This window comes from Cervus elaphus, chromosome 2, assembly GCF_910594005.1.
Source record: "Cervus elaphus chromosome 2, mCerEla1.1, whole genome shotgun sequence".
NCBI lineage: Eukaryota > Metazoa > Chordata > Mammalia > Artiodactyla > Cervidae > Cervus > Cervus elaphus.
In genome coordinates this window covers 32,657,069-32,679,481 of record NC_057816.1, presented here as the reverse complement: position 1 = coordinate 32,679,481, position 22,413 = coordinate 32,657,069, and the positions used below count along the sequence as shown (strand labels likewise).

At 49.4% G+C, this 22,413-nt stretch overlaps 2 protein-coding genes across 11 annotated transcripts in view; both read left to right on the top strand.

Moving 5' to 3' along the window:
* Positions 1 to 22,413, top strand: part of TENM4 (teneurin transmembrane protein 4) — an 826,321-nt gene that overhangs the window by 751,696 nt on the left and 52,212 nt on the right. For all 10 annotated transcript variants that reach the window (XM_043875712.1, XM_043875709.1, XM_043875667.1 and 7 more), the window contains 5 exons: positions 2,205 to 2,466; positions 5,520 to 5,787; positions 8,617 to 8,760; positions 10,891 to 11,140; positions 19,331 to 19,563. In XM_043875712.1, the coding sequence (XP_043731647.1) occupies positions 2,205 to 2,466; positions 5,520 to 5,787; positions 8,617 to 8,760; positions 10,891 to 11,140; positions 19,331 to 19,563 (1,157 nt within the window). The remainder of the gene's footprint in view (positions 1 to 2,204; positions 2,467 to 5,519; positions 5,788 to 8,616; positions 8,761 to 10,890; positions 11,141 to 19,330; positions 19,564 to 22,413) is intronic.
* Positions 4,016 to 4,510, top strand: LOC122676480 (ATP synthase subunit g, mitochondrial-like). The gene has a single exon (XM_043875723.1). It carries the CDS (start codon positions 4,077 to 4,079, stop codon positions 4,386 to 4,388), a length of 312 nt encoding a protein of 103 aa, XP_043731658.1. The 5' UTR covers positions 4,016 to 4,076; the 3' UTR covers positions 4,389 to 4,510.

Below are 22,413 nucleotides of genomic sequence, written 5' to 3'. Positions count from 1 at the left end.
GTGCAAAACCCCTGCAGCTTCTAGAAGGGGGAAGAGCAACCTGGAGCAATGAGGCTAATCCTGCCGGGTGTGTTTATCTGGGATGAAAATGAGGTCCTGTGGCAGAGTCTCAAAAACCAACTGCACAGGTAAACATTGGATTGACTTAGAGTAATAGCCAAGAGGAAAGAACTTAGGGTGTTTAGTGTACAGTCATTTCAGAAGAAATTGACAGTGTCACTCATGCCTTCATTCCATAAACTATTCATATAACCGTGAAACTCTGGATTAAGTTTGGAGAGACTGAGCGAAATCGGTGTCCCTGGGTCTGAGGGTGAATGTGGGATTCCAGTGCACAGTGATGTGGGCTCTTAGGGGGAGTGTACATGGTGCAGAGGGGACCCGGGGAGGGGACTGGAATCCTGAGGGGGCCAGGAGTTAGCAGAAGCCCTCCATCCAAAAGGGCAAATGAGGACAGGCTTTGGAAATGCATCCTGAGAGTAAGAGCTGGAGGGCTCTGTCCAAAGGGACTTCAGAGCTGGGAGGTGGCAGGTGGACGGGATCAGCATTTCCAAGTCCTAGAGGACTGTCCAAGGCAGAGGCAGACTAGTGAAGTCACCCCAGCAGGAAGAACAGGCCTAGTGGCTAAAGCGCTGTAAGGAGAGGAAGCCAGGCTCACTCCCCTCCCCCAGAAAAGTCTATTAGCAGCCAGAACTAACCAGAAATGAGACAGTCCTGCTGGGGCAGAGCATCTCCTCATCACTGGGAATTTGGCTCCTTGGTGGTGATTCTGCAGAAGGAAGTACAGCATCAGATTCAGAGAGAGGACCAGGTCAGATGGCAGTGAAGTTCGCTTCCAGTGAGTCCAGCTATTACTTGATTTTGAACTTTCTGTTTTGACGGGGGTGGGTCTGAATTAATCTTGTTGCGCATTGAACATGAGGTCTTAAGAAGCAGCTGCACGCTCTACTTGACAAAGCAGACCCAGCCTGGGGAACTAGGGATGTACCTGGGCTTACCACTGGGCCCCCTTTCCCATCTTCTATAACGTGAGCTCGCCTGGTCTCAGACCACAAAGCTGCAGAGCCCCCAGCTCAGACACTGTATGAGGCAGTGTCAGAAACATGTGATACAAGTGGAAACTCGGTTTCCTGGGATTTTCAAAAAAAATAAAAGTTCCATGCCAAGGCTTGAATGGGCGAGTACTCTGCCAGGTTTGTCTGCAGGTGATGGGAATTAAGATGCTTGAGCCAAAGCAGAGCTGCCAACAAGTGCCCGGCGATGCCCAAAGGGCGATGAACAAGGGCTGGGTGACCACCTCTCAGCGACACTGCCACAGAGCTCTCATCTCGGAGTTTGGGACCCTGTCTTCTGGTTCCCCTTTCACTTAAGTTACAGTGATTCTAACTGCGCCCTTCTCTAAACTACTTGTTTTGTAACTCCAGAAGCCTGATTGAGCATCATAATCAAAGTTAAAATTACTATTGTTGTTATTATTGTTTAGTCGCTCAGTCATGTCCAACTCTTTTTTGACACCATGGACCTGTAGCCTGCCAGGCTCCTCTGTCCATGGGATTTCCCAGGCAAGAATACTGGGGTGAGTTGCCATTATCTCCTCCAAGGGGTCTTCCTGACCCAGGGATTGAACCTGGGACTCCTGCACTGGCAGGCGGATTTTTTTACCACTGAGCCACCAGGGAAGCCCTAAAATTACAGAGGAGTTGTAGAGTCTTAATGACTTAAGAAGAATTTATTGGAACCTTCGCCTTTTACAGATGAGACAGTTGAGAATCAGAGAGGCCAAGTGACTTACCAAGATCACACAGTAGGCCATGGCAGAGCCAGGACTAAGCTTAGGCTCCCTAACGCCAGGGCAGGGTTTGCTCTGCTTTATCTGATAAATTTTCGCTGGGCTTCAGCTCTAAGAAGCCCTAAGTACCAGGAGCACCACAGCAGAGGCTCATCAGCAGCCCTGTGTCCTGGAAAACGGTTCTCCATAGCAGGTTATTATTTGGTCTTGGCAAATTCTCTGTGGTGACTCACTTTCAAAAAAATAATGCCTTCCGGGATCCAGGTCACTGTGCGTGACTGCGGTCCAGTCTTTGAGGTGTTAGGGTCTCCCTCAGCAAGCGCTGAGACCCTTTGGTGTAATTTTTCCTCCTTTCTCTGCCTCTCTCCTCCTTCGACTGCCGCTCCTCTCCTTCGCACCCTCCCCTCCCAAACAGCTTTGACCTGGTCACCAACGGCGGCGTCTCCATCATCCTGCGGTTCGAGAGGGCCCCCTTCATCGCACAGGAGCACACCCTCTGGCTGCCTTGGGATCGCTTCTTCGTCATGGAAACCATTGTCATGCGGCACGAGGAGAATGAGATTCCCAGCTGTGACCTGAGCAGCTTCGCCCGCCCCAACCCGGTCGTGTCTCCTTCTCCGCTGACGTCCTTCGCCAGCTCCTGTGCAGAGAAAGGCCCCATTGTCCCAGAAATCCAGGTACACCCAGGTTTCTGAGCTGCATTTCTCCATGCTTTTATTTCATTTAGGGGGTGGGGGAGGATCTCAGAGACAGAGGACAGAGAGAACCATCAACCCACCACCTGGAACCTGATGGCCACGGCGGGGTGGTGTCAGGCTATGACGACCACCACCTTATGCATTTAATAGACGTGAGCCCTGTAAAGTGCCTGGCATCCTCCAACATATAATAAATCCCCACTCCCTCTCCACCCTGCCATCCACTTCACTTCTACGTCCCCTTTCCCCAACTTCCGGTGTCTTCCCTCTCTCATTATTTCTGTTAAAAATAGCAATGATAATTTCCACCAAGTGGAGTGAGACAGGAGGTCCCAAATGTTCGCATCACACTGAAGAGTAAATGAGAAAATGTGTATGAGATGCCTCACACAATATCTGGCACCTACTAAGTGCTCAACAGATTTTAACCAGTATTATGATGAAGATTATTTTACACGCTCCACCTTCAGGCCAGTTAATGAGTGCTGTGGCTCAAATCCAGGCATGTAAGTGCTTTACTCCATTATCATTAAAAGGAAGTAATTTGGAAAAATGCATTTTAATCTGCTAGAAATCAAGATAGATTCTTTGCCTCACATAGCTGTGTGGAGTTGAATTTCTTTTGCCATCTGGGCCCAGTTTCTCATGGCAGAAAGGAAGGCTGAAGAAGACAGGGGATGACAGTGTGGAAGCTGGGGGAGAAGCCCCAGCCATCCCACCGGCCTAACGAGAGCTCTGGCAACCGGCAGCTTAATGATCTCCGGTGTCGGGGCAGCGGGGCGTTAGATGCGTCCCTGTGTGTATTTCTTGCCTGGCTAAGCAGGCACATCTCTCTGCCGTGCCCTGTTGAGTGGCTTCAGACACAGCCCACAGGAAGGAAATGCAGCCATTTGGGAATTCTCGTTGCACCCACAGGTTGAAACGTCACTTCTCTTCAGAGACTCAGCGCCTGTCTCCTGTCTCCACCACCAGGCTAACCTTTCTTAGGAGGTGGTTGTCGGTGGAGATGGAGCTTGCTGGAGAGGGGTGGTTTGTCACTCAGCCCTGGTTTGGCTCCAGCAAGACAGCTTCCCAGGAACAGGGACTTTGGAACACATGAGGTGAAGCGTCCCCCTCCTCTTTACAATGCTCCCTGGGCTGAATGTCTACAAGCCTGGCTGGGTCACAAACCTTGCCTATTATCAGATATCATGAAATACATGATATCTGGGTCTCCCCAGTCCTGTCATTGGCTAGCCTTTGCAAGTACAGGGAGATGTGCATTTTAAAGGGTATGTTAAGGAAGGTATTAATAAATATGTATGAGCACATCCGGATGGCACTCAAGCCCTGCTTTGCCTAGAACTTGTGAGCTGAAGCTGGGGAAGACTGCTATTGTATAGGCCCCATCCCGGAAACATCATGTGTTCAGGAGAATGAGTGCCAGTGAGAATTCATTCCCGTCTATGACATGGGCAGAAAGGAAGAGGCCTTTCTTTGTGAAGGCCCAGTTCCCCCGTGAACACGAGAGTAAAATAATCACTGTCCTCCTTCCGGGCGGGTGACATTCAGCCGGCCAGTCGGGGCGACGGGCTCTCCGTCCTAGTACCATGGCCCAGTTTGTCCGTAACCTCGCGGAGAAGGCCCCGGCGCTGGTCAACGCTGCTGTGACTTACTCGAAGCCTCGATTGGCCACGTTTTGGTACTATGCCAAGGTTGAGCTGGTTCCTCCAACCCCTGCTGAGATCCCTACAGCAACTCAGAGCTTGAAAAAAATTATCAACAGCGCTAAAACCGGTAGCTTCAAACAGCTCACTGTTAAGGAAGCTCTACTGAATGGTTTGGTGGCCACTGAGGTGTGGATGTGGTTTTATGTTGGCGAGATCATAGGCAAGCGTGGCATCATTGGCTATGATGTTTGAAGACCAATTTTTAACATGTGATTATATTTGCTTTATTATTCAAGTGTTCTTGGACCATGTGTGAACAGACTGCTATTTGAATAAAATAAGACAATGTGTCAAAAAAAAAAAAAAATAATCACTGTCCTTTTAATGGATACGTTAGCCTCAATTGATTTGACGTCCCCTTCTTGAAACAGAGCCCAGAGCATCAAGCCGATAAAAGTTCTCCCCTTCAGCCACGTGCCTGGGCGTCTTGGCATTTCATTTCAGCGTCCTGTCTTGGAGCCGATCCCTTTGCACCAGGAGGTGAAGCCCTGCCTTCCCCACCAGGCTGCTCCCCTGGCACAGCCCTGGAGCACGCAGGCTCCGAGCAGCCCGTCTGCCCTCTTTATGCTGGTGAGCTGGGGCCGTTCACTCCCAGTCCCTGGCAGCCTGTACTGCCAGCCCTACCTGATGGCTCCATCAACATCTCGTAGCCTCTGTTTACCTTCCTGAAGAGGAAAGTCACTTGTAACAGACCTTACCTTAGGAAGGTTTGGAGAGAGTAGCAGTTCTTCTAGTTGAGACAGCTCTCCACATTGATCCCAGGGCACGGTCTGTCTTCACAATGCCCCCTGCTTCCAGCAGCAGCAGCCACAACAGCCATAGTACCATCATCCCGCTTAGAGACATTTACTGAATTATGTTCTGGGCAGTATATACGTGACCTTCGCTGGTCCGCAAACTAACCCAGTGAGGAAACTGCAACACAGAGGTTCCGTGGGTCTTCCTGGATGACACAGCAGGTGGATGAGAGGTGACATTAAGATAAGTATTTTTCACAAGTGATATCTTATCCTCTCATTGATGCAGTGAGTTGAACATCGTCATCCCTGTTGAAAGGAGGAAGAACCAGAGGCTCGAGGCAGGGATGCACCACTTGAGAGTGCGCCCCGGACGCCAGGCCTCTGACTCTTGTCTTCCGCCCCACTCCCTCCTCCCTCCTCCTCCCGCTCCTCTTTGCAGTCTGCTTTCTCCTCCTCCCCCTTTCCTCTCTTCCTTCTCTGCTTCCTCCTCTGCCCCTCCAACACCCAGAGTCCGTGGGGCTGTGGCTGCCTCCCCTCTGCCGGTGATTCCGTGACCGTCACCCACTGTGATCTGTCTCTCCAGGCCTTGCAGGAGGAAATCGCCATCTCTGGCTGCAAGATGAGGCTGAGCTACCTGAGCAGCCGGACCCCCGGCTACAAGTCTGTCCTGAGGATCAGCCTCACCCACCCCACCATCCCCTTCAACCTCATGAAGGTCCACCTCATGGTGGCAGTTGAGGGCCGCCTCTTCAGGAAGTGGTTTGCCGCCGCCCCAGACCTGTCCTATTACTTCATCTGGGACAAGACGGACGTCTACAACCAGAAGGTGTTTGGGCTCTCAGAGGCCTTTGGTAAGCCTCCCCACTGCAGGGCCCAGCGCCGTCCTCAGGAGACAGGAAGGTTTGGGGGAACGAGGCTCTCGGTCCTCTTCCCTTGTCTCTTCTCCCTCCCTTTTCCATCTCAGAAATGCCTAAGGTCTAGTTGGCCGCTAGGAGCTGTCCGTGACCGTCCACGACCTAAAAGAATGTACTCAAAGGACTGCACGTGGAAAATTTGACCACAGGTTGCATGCATGCCTACTAAGTCAGTTCAGTCGTGTCTGACTCTTTTAAGACCCTATGGACCATGGCCTACCAGGCTCCTCTGTCCAAGGGATTCTCCAGGCAAGAATACTAGAGTGGGTTGCCATTTCCTACTCCAGGGGATCTTCCCGACCCAGGGATAGAACACACATCTCTGATGTCTCTCTCCTGCATTGGCAGGCAGATTCTTTACCAATAACACCACTTGGAAAGTCCAAGAAAGAGGGTTACAAAACCAAAACGGCCCTTGAAGAGCACTTTGGTGGCATAGGATGAGCTAAAAGAGGCTGGTGCCACAGAGACAGAGCCTTTTAGACATTGTCCCAGTCCCCCCGCACAGCCGTAGGGCCTGAAATGACCCTGAACTTACTGGAACTTCTGGGTTCTTCAGTTTTGTTGAGGTTCAGGAGCTAAGGTTCTTCCCTCATAAAAATGGCTTTTGGGCCTCTTTACCTCCTTTCCAGTCTGTCTCTTTGTTACTGTTATTGTTGGTTTGTTTTTGTTGTTGTTCTGAGATGTAGCAGAAGGTGACCACAGCCTCACCTGCGGTCTCCTCCCTACTGAGACCTTAGCTTGCTCATCTCAGCTCCTGGGTTAGAGCAGGGTCCCGGGCAGGATTCAGAGCTGGACTCAGAGCAGTCCTAACCGCCGCAGAGCTAATCCTCCAAGCACTTAGAGTAACAGCCCTGAAACTGTCTTCTGACCTTGATCCTTGCTCCAGTTTCATTCCCTTTCTAGATTCAGCAAAGGCAGAGTGAGGAGGCAGAGAGGAAGTAATGTAAAAAGAAAGGAGAGGAAGGGGGAAGGAAGCAAGGCAGGCAGGCCACAAGAGGGTCTGTTGAGCATCTGCTCCGGGGGGTGATCTCTCTGTACGTTGATATCTCAGTTAATCCTCACAGCCGCCCTGTGAGTCAGAAAGTGCCCTCCTGTTCTGCACGAGGAAGCTGAGGCCCAGAGAGGTGAGGGGACTTGCCAGGGCCGCAGAGGGAAGGAGCTGGGCCAGATTTTCCCCAGAGCTCGCCTGCAGTTTTGCATTCCGCCCCCTCCCCACTGGGCACACTGGGAGCCAAGATGCCGTCCCTACTGTTCACGGTCCCTTCTGGAAACCAAGCTGCTCCTGTGCTGTCCTCAGAAACAGTGAAGCCTTGCCACCTCTTCAGGTGACGTGAGAGTACTGGGTGCCCGCCAGCCCTTCCCGGTCTCTGCACAGACGCTGGGGCTGAGGCTTGCTTTCCTGAGAGGACTGGGGACCAGGAAGAAGCAGAGTGTGGCTCCTGGCAGGACTCAAGGTCACACCGGGAGGAGATCACAGGAGCACGTTCCAGCGCATTCCGCCTGCCCTGGGGAGCCAGCAGTCTCTCCTGGCACCTAAAGGAAGCTCTAAAGAGCTGCCCAGGTGTTAATTCCCATCTTGAGCGTGTGGCAGGGTATTGCCCCCTGGAAAGAAATGTCTGCCCAGAAAGATGCTTGGAAGAAACGGCACTCCTGTCTCTTCCAGTTCCTTTCCATAGGGCTGTCACAGGGCTTCTTGCAAACCCAGCCTTGGGGAGCCCTCCATGGTTAGCCTGCCCCACAGTGATCCCCTAAGGAGGCCTGGATCTACGAAACAAAAGTGAAACTGGAGATTTTCAAGTTTTGAGACCTCAAAGCAACTTCCAGCTTTCAGAGTACCCTAGAGGAGCTCATTTTCCATGTATTCATTATCAGTGATTTTGAAAATTTTTTTTCTTTGTTCAAGTATTTCCATGTTCATCAATAAAAATGTGATAAATGGGCCAAAAAATAGAAATAAAGTTATCCATATCCTGTAAGCAAATAAAACTAGTTCTTAACATTAAAATTTATTTTCTTTTTTCATGCATAGCTTTTTTACCATAGATTTAGTACCACATATAACCAGTCCTTTAACTCAGCGTTACCCCTTGAGCACTTTCCGTGTCACCCACGATCTTCATAACCACAGTTCCCAGTGGCTGCATCTTCCTCGAGTGGGTGCACTTGCTTTGCCCAACCTCTCGTCCCCTTTCAACCTTTAGATTACTTCCAACTTTCCGCTATTATGAATAACACTGCATGGAGACTTTAGTACCTAAAGTACTTTCCATACTAAAGACCATTTCCCTGGAATCAGTTGGCGTGGGTCCTTAAAGTATTTAGAACATTTGTTTAACATTTCCTAATGATGTACCAAGGTCTTACCCTGTGGCTCAGATGGTAGAGTCTGCCTGCAAAGCAGGAGACATGGGTTCGTTCCCTCAGTTGGGAAGATACCCCTGGAAGAGGGAATGGCTACCCACTCCAGTATTCCGGTCTGGAGAATTCCTCGGACAGAGAGGACCCTGGTGGTTAGAGTCCATGGGGTCGCAAAGAGTCAGACATGACGGAGAGACTAACACTTTCGCTTCACAATGAGGTACCATCGCTCCCCAAAAAAGGACGTTCAGCCTCAGCCTCCCTGGGCTAGTGTTGCACATAGATCTGGTTGCCACTTAGGAATCTGATCCTTCTTTGTTTTCAAACCAAAGACAGGCAGGGGCCTTGCATGCAGAAGAAGAGGCTTTGCTCACGTGTACCTTTTATGCCTTTTTTTCCCTACAGTTTCCGTGGGTTATGAGTATGAATCCTGCCCAGATCTGATCCTGTGGGAGAAAAGAACAGCAGTGCTGCAGGGCTATGAAATCGATGCTTCCAAGCTGGGAGGATGGAGCCTGGACAAACACCACGCCCTCAACATCCAAAGCGGTGAGCGGATTAGTAGAATTCCAGGAGCCAGGCCCTGGTGTGAGACTTGTCTCATGTGCTTTGTTCGCTGTGAGGCAAAAACACAGGCAAACTCCACAGGCTCACGTGCGATCCACTGGTCAGAAGGCTTAATACAAATACTCCTTGGCGACCTGCTCTGTACTGTCACTGCTGAGCACCGGGGATGCAGAAGTGAAGGGCTTCAAGGGCTGACACTCTGGGCAAGACAAACACGTCTCAGGCAGTTTTCACACCGTGCCATGGAGGGTGCCGTCACAGGGCGAAGCGGGGAACACTGTGGGGACGCAGAAGAGAAGCCCCTGACTCAGCTTCTTGGTTCAGCAGGTTGTCTCTTTGGAGGGAACTTCCAAACTGAGTCTCCAGGGGTCTACAGCATTAGCGGTGTATATCAAGCAGGAAGAACATTCTGGGCAGAGAGCACAGTCCGTGCCAAAGCACTGAAGCCTAAAAGAGGAGTGACTGGAGAGAAGGATCATTGTGCTTTGAGCAAAGGGTGAAGTGAAGGGAGTAGCAAAAGCCGGAGTGGGGGGCCTGAGCAGCTGGAGTCCCAGGTAGGAAGATTAGGACTTCTGACTCCACCCAGAGGCAAATCTCAAGCCTCTGAAGGGTTTAAAGCATGAAGTGACACCGTCAGATCTGTGTTTTAAAGGTTATTTATTATTTATTTCCTTTTGGTTGCAGTAGGTCTGAGTTGCTGCCTGCAGGCTCTCGCTAGTTGTGGCGAGCTGGGGCTGCTCTTTGTTGCCATGCGCGGGCTTCTCATTACGGTGTCTTCTTTTGTTGCAGAGCACAGGCTGTAGGCTCATGGGCTCAGTAGTTTTGGAACATGGACTTAGTTGCCTCACAGCATGTGGGATCCTCCCGGACCAAGGATTGAACCCTCTGTCCCCTGCACTGGCAGACGGACACTTAACTGCTGGTCCACCAGGGAAATCCCAGAGCTGTATGTTAGATAGCTCCCTGGGACTGTGTTTCAGGATTGGACAAGTAAATATGGTGATGATGTCAGATCTTTCCTACCTAAGCTGTAGATGCAAGAATGCCCATCAAAGCCACTGCGTTTGGGGGGCAGGGAATGACAAACTAATTCTGAAGTCTGTAGTAAAATAAAGATTTATAAATAGCTGTGGCACTCTTTAAAATAAGGACAAAAAAGAGGCACTTGCCAGATGTTAAGCTAGCTTAGGAAAACCGTAATACCTAAAACTGTGTGGTGCTATCACAGGAACAGATAAACAGATCCCATGAGACAGAACAAGGCATCCAGAAACTGACCTGTGAGTAGTAGTTAGAACTCGGTTTGGTCATGAGTGTCAGAAAAGCCAAAATAACTGGAAACAAAAGTCTGGAGGTGGAGGTGAATGAAGTTCAGGGCTAGTTTAGACTGAGTCTCCTTCAGGCATTTCTATGAACATCTCTCGGTATCTCCTCTATGTCAGGTTCTGTGCTAGGCACTGAGATACAGAGGGGGAAGGACATTGTCTCCGCACCTGAAATGGTCTCACTGTAAAGAGAGAACAGATAAGTGCAGTAAAGAATTCTGTGCGGTGCCATTAACACCAAGGCAAGAGCCTCCACCTACAAAATATCACTACTTGCTGAAGCATACAATGATGCGTACCTTTTTAGTAATAAACTGTTTTTTTAAATAAGGTATGTGACTTGGGGTTTTTTAAGACAGAAAGCTATTGCACCCTTTAAAAAAACAGTTCTGTGCTGTGATGGAGACACAAACTTGGCCTGTGTGGTGTGTACGGTTTATTTGAGAGGTGGTGAAGCTGAATGGTTCAGAGCCGGGACTCAGAAGTGCTTCTCCTATCATCTGTGTGATGTCAGTATGTCAATATGTGATGTCAGGGGTCCCCTGTCAATACCGGGAGGGTAACAGCACCTGTCTTACAGCCTTGTCGTGGGAATCCTATCAGCAGAGCAGCGTGTCCTGTCCAGGACGGCCTGGGTTTCCTTACGGGCTGAGGCAGCCTTGGGAGCTGGGTCTGGAAGCGGTAGGCAGGGATCTGGCATCCCTTGCAAAACCGGGGTGACCCTGCAGCCACAGGGAAAGCCGCACCCAGCCCCATCAGTGACTCCGCTCCTCTGCCCTCATCCCAGGCATCCTGCACAAGGGAAACGGGGAGAACCAGTTTGTGTCTCAGCAGCCGCCTGTCATCGGGAGCATCATGGGCAACGGGCGCCGCAGGAGCATTTCCTGTCCCAGCTGCAACGGCCTGGCCGACGGCAACAAGCTCCTGGCCCCCGTGGCCCTCACGTGCGGCGCCGATGGCAGCCTCTACGTGGGAGATTTCAACTACATCCGAAGGATCTTCCCCTCCGGGAACGTCACCAACATCCTGGAGCTGAGGTATGTTTGGTGAGGCCTCCCTTGCGGTTCCTGGCGTGTCCCTTCGCCACCCTGCGAGCCCACCTGGCAGGGCCCACTGGCCCAAGAAGGGGACAGAACGGAGCCTGCCTGGTTGCTTCCCAGAGGCTGACCTGTGAGCTGAAGGCTCCGAGGCAGCCAACGCCGCCCTCCACGGGACACGGAGGTGTAGACCAACCACCCTGGGGAAGGGGAGGCACCCTTGCTGTCCAGATGATGGAGAAGGCAGCCAGCCACTGAGTTCGGCTCCTTGGAAGCCCTTCAGTCGTCTTCCTGCTTCCTGGCACCAAGCCCATTGAAATGCATCACATGAGTCTTTTTAAAAGGACAAGGGATGGTTATCATGAACTAGGCCCCAGTGCCAATGTTACCCAGCCTGGCCCTGTTACTTAACAGGCATCAGGAGTTGGGGGCGGTTCTCTGCAGCTGCCCAGTGCTGAGAGAAGGGCCACGGGCTGCTCCTCGGGTGTGTATATGCGACAGAACCACCTGTCGCCTTTCCCCATTCTGACCATGAGGGACGGAGCACAGGCATTCTCCCCACACAGGGAGGGGCCCGGTGTGATGGACATCTCCACACCCCCTCAGATGAGACACTTCAGAAGCAGGGTGCTGTCACAGCCTGGGATCCAGGATTCCAGGGGAGCTGTGGTTGGTGGGAGATGGGGGAGCCCCACCCTCCCTTTCAGGAGAAACTGTACCGGGTTTCTCACGACTGTTTCACAGTCTCTGCCCATCTGCCTATCTCCTGGGCTGGAGTCCCTGTGAGCGGGATGGGCCCTTGAGCTGGGAAGTAACCAGGGGAAAAGGAAACTCTCTCTTGCAAGGCCTCTTCTATTTGCCTGGTGTTAATATGACCGCTCTGCAAGATTATTTTGCTATTATTTACTATTAATTATTACTATTGCCCTTGACAAATAAGATAAAGGAGACTCAGGGGATTTAAGGAGCCTGCCCAGAGTCCAGCTTGGCAGACCCAAACCCAGAAGGCCATCACACAGCTCTGCCTCGCCAAAACGTCATCACAGGGCCCAGTGGGGGCCACCTTGGCTGAGTGCCATGTTTACTTATTCCCAGAGGTGAGTGCCCGCTGAGAACCCCGCTCTGCAGGGCACGCAGGAGAGGAGGGGAAGGCTGGCCGGCTGGCCACAGCCGTCACAGCCCTGCAGACAAGAGCAGTGTTCACCCACCCCACCTGCGGAGGGACAGAGGAAGCGGAGGGTCTTTGGCTGTGAAAGAAACACAGAAGCTCACATTCTGCGGACTCATAGGAAATCAGACATCAGGCAGAATGAGAACCAGGCCATTGACAGGAGAGTCTCTGCCCATTTTTTTTTTTCTCTCTTTTATGAGTTTGACCAGCATAGATACCTGCCAGGGAAATGGGAACCCTCGAGTGTATTTGCTTTAGTCGACTAACTGCTCATATTGTCTTTCTCTTTCCTGTGCCTTAATGGAGAGAGAGCCATAGGCTAGGGGTCAGTCCACCTTGGCGGAGAAACTAAAACTGGACCACTTACCCTCTCTGGACTTCCATTTTCACATCTTTTAAATAAGAGACCCCACTTTCCCTGTCTCCCTGCCATAGTTGTAGAGAGAACATGGAAGATAGTATGTAAAGAAGGGAGGAGGAAATTACATTGGAGGAAAAAAAATAATTTATAGACAGGTTATCATCTCAGTATATTTCCTTCCCGTCCTCTTTCCCAGGACTGTTCCTCTGTGCCACCTTCTCCCCTGTAAGGAGAATGTAGCTCCAATTCTCTGTTCTATTAGGAGGACGATCGTGGTGGGCCACGCAGGTCTGGGTCACTCTCGGTAGGGCAGCGTGCACACAAACAGAGACACAGCAGTGAGCGTGTGTATCTCTGAGAGCGCATCTCTGGGCAGGGGAGGAATCAACCATGTCAGCCTGTCTTAGCCCTGGTGCAAGCAGCCACCCGGGTCAACCGCATCCTCTTCTGCTAGAGTCAGCAGTGTTGGTGCAGGTGAAACCATGCCGCTTCTGTGATATGTAGCTGCTTATAAGTGAGCTCACTGACAAGTAATATCCAACATGAAATATATCAGTGTCAGAGCTGCTAAGTCTTTATTTATTACAGTATTGTACAGAACCATTGCTGTCAAGTTTTCGGGCTGCTAATAATGCTTCTAACCCTGTTGCTAACACTTCATTCTTTCTTCTATTCCCTGCTCTCCTGTCTTCTGTCAGAAATAAAGATTTCAGACATAGGTAAGCCAACCAGCAGAGAATTTCCTGTCTCTCCCTGCCTTGTTGCATGCTGTCTGGTAAGCTGCACGTGTCAATTTCAGATCGCTCCATGGCAAATGACTCCTCTGTGATTGGATCTGATTGGGAGTACATCGGCTACAGTGAAAGAAAGTCATTAATAACGGTGAAGGCGGGTAGGGAGAGCCTGAGCCCCTTTCATCTCTGGCACAGCGCAGCGTTTATTTTGGTAGTTTGTGGACATGACAGGCTGAGTAATAGGGGGAAATTTTTAACCTTGGCAGAGTAATTTGCACACCCTAGTCTGATTATCCTGAGAATGAAGGAGGAGATTATCCCCACTGTGTTGAGTGACTTGGAGGATCACAGTGGGAACGCCGTGAGAAGGACTCAGTCAGGCAGAGATCCTGGCAGAAGACAGGCTTCAGATTCATCCATCTCTGGGCATTCCAGGTGCCTTGGGTTTGGAGGCCGGGACACCAAGGGACCCCTCCAGGAGGTCTGCCAGCAAAGACAGAATGGGGGAGGATGTTCAGACCGTACACACCGCCCACAGGGAGCAGCCCCCAGACAGGAACTTTGTCACAGAGTAGCTCTGTTACGCAGGCTCCCGGTGACCCTGCAGCAAGCAGGAGTGGTCCTCGTCAGACACACGGACGCCCCCGGTCTGCGGCGCTCGTCCAGCTCCTAGGGGATGGTCGCCTCAGAGTCGCCCGCCTCACACACGTCTGGGTGACTTGGCAGTAGCCGTGGCACATGCGGTGTGGCTGGCGCTGCCACCCGCGTGGCTCTCAGTTACCCGTGTGGGCGCAGATCAGACTGGCACGTGGGCGGGCACTTACTGAGATAAGGACAGTAGAGAGTCAGGCAGATCCCAGTCCAACAGTGATTATGTCCATGTCTGTATAATTATAGTAATAACATGGCAATCATATATGTTCTTTTAAGATGGTAGTAGTAATATGTAGAGGGCACTTAGTGTGTAATAGAAAGCAGGTTAAGCGTCTTACTTAGATTATACCAACGCACCCCCAGACCACCTTTGAAGTAGTTCTTCATGATACATCCAATTTACAGATGAGGAAACCGAAGCTCTCAATTGTGTGACCTTGAAAAACTGTTTAAATCTACCTGAGCATTAGTTTCTAATTTGAAAATAATAAAATCTCCCTTGGAGATTGTTGTAAGGAATACAGAGGATATTTATAAAGTATCTAGCATTGTGCCAGGCACTCTAATGAGTTATTATTTTTATTATTGTTATTAGTACTATTATCATCATCATCATAACAATTAGATGATGATGATTATGTCGCTGTCTATCCTGAAAAGGAATTCAATCTTCTTGCAACCAAAGACACATATATTAAAGTAAATTAAATAGAATTTGGGAACAAAAGAAAAAAGGAGAAAACACATATATGTGATTACACATCAAATAAGACTCTGAGCTTCCTAGCAGTCAGGTTAAACAGAGAAGCATAATTGTTTTCAGGGTTTACGTTACCAGAAATGGGAAAATATGCCCCCTTCTCAGAGGAGGAGTATTTTTCCTGACACTGAAATAGAAGAGAGATATTCAAAGAATTTAGTACAGATGTTACTGAACTATGAACTGATATGTGCCTCAAGTTCAGTTTTTTAGAAAACACAGTACATTTCATATGAAGATCTTGGATGAAAACTAGCACTTCCCATTAAAACCTCCAGTCAGTGGTGGTAACTGCCTGGGTCACAGCTAGGAGACCGGGGGACCTAGCTGGCAAGACTCAGAAGCCTGGGTGCTTGTCCAGCTTTGCTGCATATTTATGTGGCCTTGGGCTGGTCATGCAGCTTTTCAGGCTTCCAGCTGCATCATCTGTAAATTGAGAGCCGTGATTTTGGTGCCTTTGGTTTGTGCTGTTAGTGACCTTGTGATGTACCTGTGGTGTGAATTCAGAGCTGGCTTCTGCCCTCTCCCAATTCATTGTTTTCTCAGGTGCTAAAACCTGTTTTGAAAGTGAACCAAAGTAGAAGGGAAAAGTGAAATTTCTTTCTGCCTTCCAGTTTTCTAAAGACAGTCAGGAGGGAGAAGACCTGGGCTCCAGCTCTGATTTTAACTGGCACCTGGATATTGGCAAATCCCTCCGTCTCTCAGAGCTTTAGTGTCCCCATCAGTAAATGCCAGAAATGGAATAAAGAAATTCTAAAATTCCATCCTCTTAGTCCATTAGCATTTACTGTTCCAGCTGCTCCAAGGAACTGGAGGCTCAGGCTAGGACTCTTAGCCTGTGTATGTCTCTTCTTTGGCCTTTACAACCTTAATTCAGCCCAGCCCTACCGCTGGAGTCTCAGCGGTAGGCCATCTGCCATCTCTCACATCTATGGTTTGTAAAGTATTCTAAGGAAGGCCCACCTCCTCCAAGTACAGATAAGCAACATCAGCATCCCCTGAGAACTCGTTAGAAGCGCAGACTCTCGGACCACACCCAGAACTACTGAGCCGAAATCTTCATTTTAACGTGATTCATGAGCACATCAAAGTTTGAAAAGCTCTGCTCCAAAGGCATGGTTTCCAAAGCCAGCTGGGCCTCAGGAGCAACCAAGTGATCTTCAAGCAACAGATACCCAGGCCCTTCAGATGGGTGAGACTCTTTTTTGAAAAAGAAAGTTTTCCAGGTGAATCTGATGTGCAGCCATGTTGAGAACCATCACCCTACGATCCTTAGCAGTGGGTGTTTCCTGTCTGTAATCCCAGAGAAGCCGATAGGCATTTACTCACTGACTCATAAATTCAGCAGGCCTTTCTGAAACACTGACTCTGTACCAGCTCAGGGCTAAGCAGCAGGAATTTGAAGCCTGGCCCTGGCCCTGCCCCTAAAGAGTCCAAGATGTCCTTGAGGAATCAGACAGCTCAGCAGAAAAGGGTCTTAAGGTGCTGGAGGCACTGAAAGTATAATGTGCTGAGAGTCTGGCGGAGACACAACAGAAGAAGGAGGGGAAAGCAGGGACCCCAGAATCCAGGAGAGGTAGGCATTCCAGGTGAGGTGATGTTGGAGCTAAGTCCTCAGAGATGAGCAGGTGCCCTGGCCAAGAAAGGCAGAGGAGCTTTCTAGGCCCTGAGGAGCAGCACGGGGAAGTGGAGCGAACACAGGCTCTGGCATCCAGCAGATCAGAGATAAATACCATCCTGCCACTTAGCACTTTCTGGCCCTGCTCAAGTTTCAGGTTTCTAAACATCTCTCATCTCAGGTTTCTAAAGCAGTTTTTTTTTTTTTTAAGCACCTGCCTTCTATGGTTATTTGTGATGAAAAGGAGGTTGTGCATATAAAAGGCTAGCACCATGTCTGGGACAAACGGGCGCCCAGAGGTGGCAGCGGATGCTTCCATACCAGCAGCCCGGGCATCCCCAGCTCTGCCCCCAGGACTGGGGGCGCTGCTCCCGGGAGAGGTCCAGGTTCCGCTCCCAGTGCATGTGGCCCGAGGAAGAAGCGAGCGGAAGATTGTCCAAGAGCTCTGCCAACTCGAAAGGGCCATTGAGCTGGATCATTTCATTTGAAGCTGATGATAAGGCTGTGAGCAGAGCAGGGCAGGGACGCCATCGTCTGACGGCCGAGGAGCCCACCGCTTGAACCATTTAGGTGGCCTGTCGAGACTGGAACCCACATTCTCTCAGTTCAAAACTGGTGCTCTTTCCCTTACACTTAGCTGACGAAACCCCAACCTCAGATTTGTTCTGGGGCACAAAGAGGGGGCCACTGAACAGTCTGCCAAATGCCACCCTCTTCTGGAATTCACCGATCTGAGAAACGTCACCTAAGTGGCACTTCTCTGGGTCGGTGCAGGAAGACATGAGCCAAAATCTCAGGATGGGGGCCTCCTCTCAGTGGACAGGGACCCCCCCATATTCCTCAAGGACCTAGATTCTGCCTTGGTGAATAGCACTCGTTTATTACGGGTGATACGAAAAGAAATGAAAAATTGACCTCCAGCTGTCATCAAGAATCAGAAAGCTCAAGGCTGCCCCTGCATTGCAGAGTAGGATCTAAGGTCACTGCATTTTATTTAGCCAAAATCAGTGTCATCTGGGAAAATTAAATCTGTCACATGTTATAGGGCAAGTCACAGGGGACATGTCCAGATAAACAGGACATCTCTCCTGTTACCACCACTCCTAAGAGAGAAGTTACAAGAAAGCTAAGTAATTTGATTGAAAATACTGTTTAAATAAACTAAAAATGGAGATCTCATGCACTTAATGGCTGCTGTGGGCTAGAAAAGCATCAAGCTGAGCATTGGAAACACAGAAAAGTGACAGGACTGGGGAGACCAAGTGAAAAGTGAAAGTGTTATTCGCTCAGTTGTGTTGGACTCTTTGCAACACAAAGAGTTTCAGGCTGATTCTTTACCACCTGAATCACCAGGGAAGACTTTGGGAGGCAGATACATAAGTAAATAGCCAGAGCATTGTGTCCAGTGTCCTATAACCCAGATACGGAAAGATAAGAATCTCAGTGCATAAGGAAGAAAGGCTGGAGGAGGTTTGACAGAAAAGGTACCGTTTGAGCTGACACCTGAAGAGTGAATAGCAGTTCAGCAGGCTGAGAAGGGGAGGGTATTTTTTGTTTGAGGGACCAGTTGTCAGGATGGCTGATGACAAGTGGTGAGGGTATGACCTAGACAGGGAAGAAGTTGTGAATCATTACTACCTGATAGCAAAGCTCAGGCTTAATAAGAGATACCTACTCTGTAGTCCTCTCCAAAGACAAAAACAGACATAATGACTAGTAATTAAAATAATAATTATGATTATCAAGTGCCCACTGCGGGCTTCCCTGGTGGCTCAGATGGTAAAGAATCTGCCTGCAGTACGGGAGACCTGGGTTCGATCCCTGGGTTGGGAAGACCCCCTGGAGGAGGGCATGGCAACCCACTCCAGTATTCTTACTTGGAGAATCCCCTTGGACAGAGGAGCATGGCGGGCTATAGTCCCTGGGGTCACAAAGAGTTGGACACGGCTGAGCGACTAAGCAGAGCACACACAGCACTGCGTGCCATGCACTATGCTGAGTGTTTTTCACATATAATTTATATAACATTTTATTTAATGTTCCCAATATACCAGCAAGGTTCACACGCCCATTTTGCAGATGAAGAAAACTTGAGGCTCAGGAGACCAGGTCAGTTGCCCAGGTTTCAGAACCACAAAGTGACAGAGCTAGACATGGAACCCAGACTGATCTGAACCCAGAGCCTGCGCGGTTTTTCCTGCCCCGTGCCTGGAGATGCCGCCTTGTCTGCGTCACCTCTCTGTACAGTCCCCGTCTAGCTTCCCTCTCCTCCGTCAGTGCATCCTGCTCTTCATGGCTGTTCTGCAGAAATAGAACTATCACCAGCACAGCTCCCCTGTTCTGTTTCTTCTTGCCTGGCTGTTGCTGCCAATTACAGACTAATCTTGTAGTTCATTTGTGTCTGGCTGCAGGAAGGAGACTACTGGGCCCCTGATAAGTATAACATGAGTGTCAAAGGAAGACGCCGTTGACACTGGCCGCAATCCAGTCTGACTGGGACCTTAGCAGTCCGTCCCAGGATGGGGGTGGAGCTGTTATAAAAGCTGCATGGGGGAAGACCTCGTGTGTTGCTTTGTTTAGTTTTGAAGTGTTTTTTAAAGTCAGATCCTTTCGTGTCTCTAGTCTGGATTTACAGACCACCTCTGGTCAGCCTCACAGATAATCTTTTTAAAGAAAACACAGGCATCGCACTGTTGGCTGGGCATGACAGTCATCAACAAGAAGCTCTTGCATTCGTAAGAAAGGCCAACCACAGAGGTCAGAAAAATTGGGGATCCGTTACCCCGAAGAGGGACATTGTCCCCTTTTGGGCTTAATCTCAAGTTGTGTATCTATGGCTGCCTGTCAGGAAAGAAGAAAGTGCTCACCAACTGGCCTGTCCTTGTTTTCCAGTCACAGTCCAGCACACAAATACTACCTGACCACAGACCCCATGAGTGGGGCCGTCTTCCTTTCGGACACCACCAGCCGGCGGGTCTTCAAGATCAAGTCCACGGTGGTGGTGAAGGACCTTGTCAAGAACTCTGAGGTGGTGGCGGGGACAGGTGACCAGTGCCTCCCCTTCGATGACACTCGCTGCGGGGATGGTGGAAAAGCCACGGAAGCCACACTTACCAACCCCAGGGGTAAGGCTTTGCTTTCAAAACTCTCTCAGTAACATTCATAGGGGTAGCTCCATTTCCAAAAGGTAAACCTGTTTATCATTGCAAAAAAGTTGGAAAATGCTAAGAACTCTACAGAGGAAAGTTTAAGCTGTCATAATTCAACCTGCCAGAAATATTCCCAGTTAATATTTCCTATCTTTCCCCCTAGCCTTTTTTCTGTTTGTGTGTAACTAATGCTCACCAGAAACAAACCAAATTAAGTCACGTTAAACAAGCTGTTTTAGTAACCTACTTTTTTTTAAGTGATATATCACGAATACTTCTCCATGTCATTAAAGAGTCTTCTATGAATTTGCTTTTAATGGCTATATAGTATTCCACCAAATGGATGTCCCGTTATTTATCAGTCCCCTCCTGTTGAATATATATGCTGCATTTCATGTCATTGTTTGATTTAAAAAAAAAGTGGTAGTATATCATCTTTGCACATGTTCATGTCCTATAGGGTGGGTTAACTCTTAAGTTTCAATTTTGAGTCCTTCAAAAAACTGGACCTCTTCACACCCACAATTACTTTCCATTCACTTATTCAGCAAGTATTTGCCGAGTATGCAGGGCACTGTGCATACATAGATAAGTTCATTTAAACCTTGAATGTGAATCACTGAGATGGGAGAGGAGCAGAAGTGCTCCCTGGGGTGCAAGGAGAAAGAACTGTGCATTGAGAGTCCAGAGCCAAGAGAGGCCCCTGTGCCCAGAAGACTGGGAAGGCTTTTTGGAGGAGAAGCCATCGTTGTCAGCAGACATCCATCAGCACGTGTTCACCGTGCTGCAGGCCCTAAAGCCAGTGACCTATGGTGTCTAAGCCACAGGGTCCTTGTCAATAAAATAGGAGTAGTAATATCTTCTGTGTCAACCTCCTAGAATTGTTCTGAGAGTCAAAATTAATATATTTCATATGATGTCCTATAAAAATGTCATGAGCAATAGTTTTCTTAAGTAGTGCCAGATTTCAGGGCTTGGTTTCAAATGTGAACTGCAGACTTGTGAAGTCAGGCAGTCCTATATTTAAATTCAGACAGTGCTACCTAATGGGAACCCCTGGTGGCTCAGCTGTAAAGAATCTGCCTGCAACGCAGATGCGAGTTTGATTCCTGGGTTGGGAAGACCCCCTGGAGAAGGAGATGGCAACCCACTCCAGTGCTCTTGCCTGGGAAATCCCGTGGACAGAGGAGCCTGGAGGGCTACAGTCCATGGGGTCACAAAGAGTCAGACACGACTTAGTGACTAAACCACCACCACGACTGCCATTGCCGCCTAATAGCTGTGTGACTTTGGGTGAGTTGTTTAACCTCTCTGAGCCCCATTTTCCCCCTCTAAAGAGAAATACACTGTGCAGTTGTAGTCCAGATTAACTGTTATGAGAAATGTAAATACTTGCTTAGGACAGTGGTACCAGGCACATGATAAACATCTCATAAATGGTAATTCCTATTCCTGTTATATTGTATGTACAGAATATCATGTATCATTCCTAATCTGTCTCTACCACATACCTGAAGTGATCAGGTAGTAACTCCATGGGGTAAATTTTGTGACACCTGTGGTTAATCTCCTTCTGAATTACGATTTCCTAATACTGAGAGAGTAGCCTGGAGTGGAAAGAACACTGGGCTTGCACTCAGGGAGCCTGCGTTAACGATTTTGCTCTGCAACTCCCGGCTCTGGGACCTCCTCTTCTGGGCCTCAGTTTTCCTTTAGTAAATGTGCAGCTGGGGCTAAATGGTCCGTGAGAGCCCTTTTGGTGGCAACGTTCTATTCTCTTAAAATTAGAACAGTTTTTTTTTTTCTGAGAATTTTTATTCTCTCAAGATCTTTTCTCATTTGCTCCACATGTGTGTGTTCTCCACCCTCCGCTCACACACACACACACACACACACACACACACACAGATGTAGTGACAGGGAAATTGCCCCAAAGCCTGTAATTAACCCAGATAGAAATGACAAGAGTGCCAGGATTTGCAGACACTGTGCAACAGGGAGGAGAAAAGATGTCCATCTATTTAGCCCAACAAAAGGAGAAAAAAATGAAGTCATTAATCAGGGCACACATCACTTCTATTAGCCTGTGCAGCCAACTCTGTAAACAAGAAACCCAGTTGTTCGTGGAGCATTCATCAGTCCCACAGCAGATGGAGGAGAAGGACCAAGCACAGCCACACAAACAAGAAAGCACCTGTCTTAAGCGCCTGTGCGCTTAGAGTGAAATGAGTTTGTATTCTAGGCAGGGACAGAAGGAGGACATGCCCCACTCTAAGGCTGCCGGTCCTCCACGCGAAATCACTGTCCAGCCCTGAGCAGCCTAAGGCAGCGGGCAGGAGGAACCACAGCTCCTGTGGGTGTTCATCACGCAGAGGCCCTTGGGTGTCTTCACCCTACCCTCCTGACGGATCATAGACCTGTGGGCCCTTGAGAGCAAGCAGAGTGGGTCTCATAATTCTAAGTCATTATAATAATTGCAGGCTAACTATTACAGGTCAGATGTTATTACCTGCGTTTTATCCATGAAAAAACTGGGACTTGGAAGTGCGGTGACTACCCCAAAGGTTATATAACTTCTAGGCTTTATAACTTTCAACATCTCCACCTCTGTGAAGCTTTTTCTGACCCCTTCTTTCAGTTCCTGCCCCCAGAGAAAACAAGATGAAACTGACCGGAATCTCCTTTATTTCCCTGTGAACTGCCCTGGCTTCTGTCGCTCCCTGAGTCCAAAGTCATTCCTGTGCCCCTCATCTAGACTGTGCGATCCTCAGGGGCACGCCCTGTCTCTCAGCCCCAGGACCCCTCAGCGGTTCACACTTCTGTAGG

What these genes read in the sequence shown, in the direction of transcription:
- LOC122676480 (XM_043875723.1), top strand. Translation starts at nt 4,077, where the DNA reads ATGGCCCAGTTTGTCCGTAACCTCGCGGAGAAGGCCCCGGCGCTGGTC.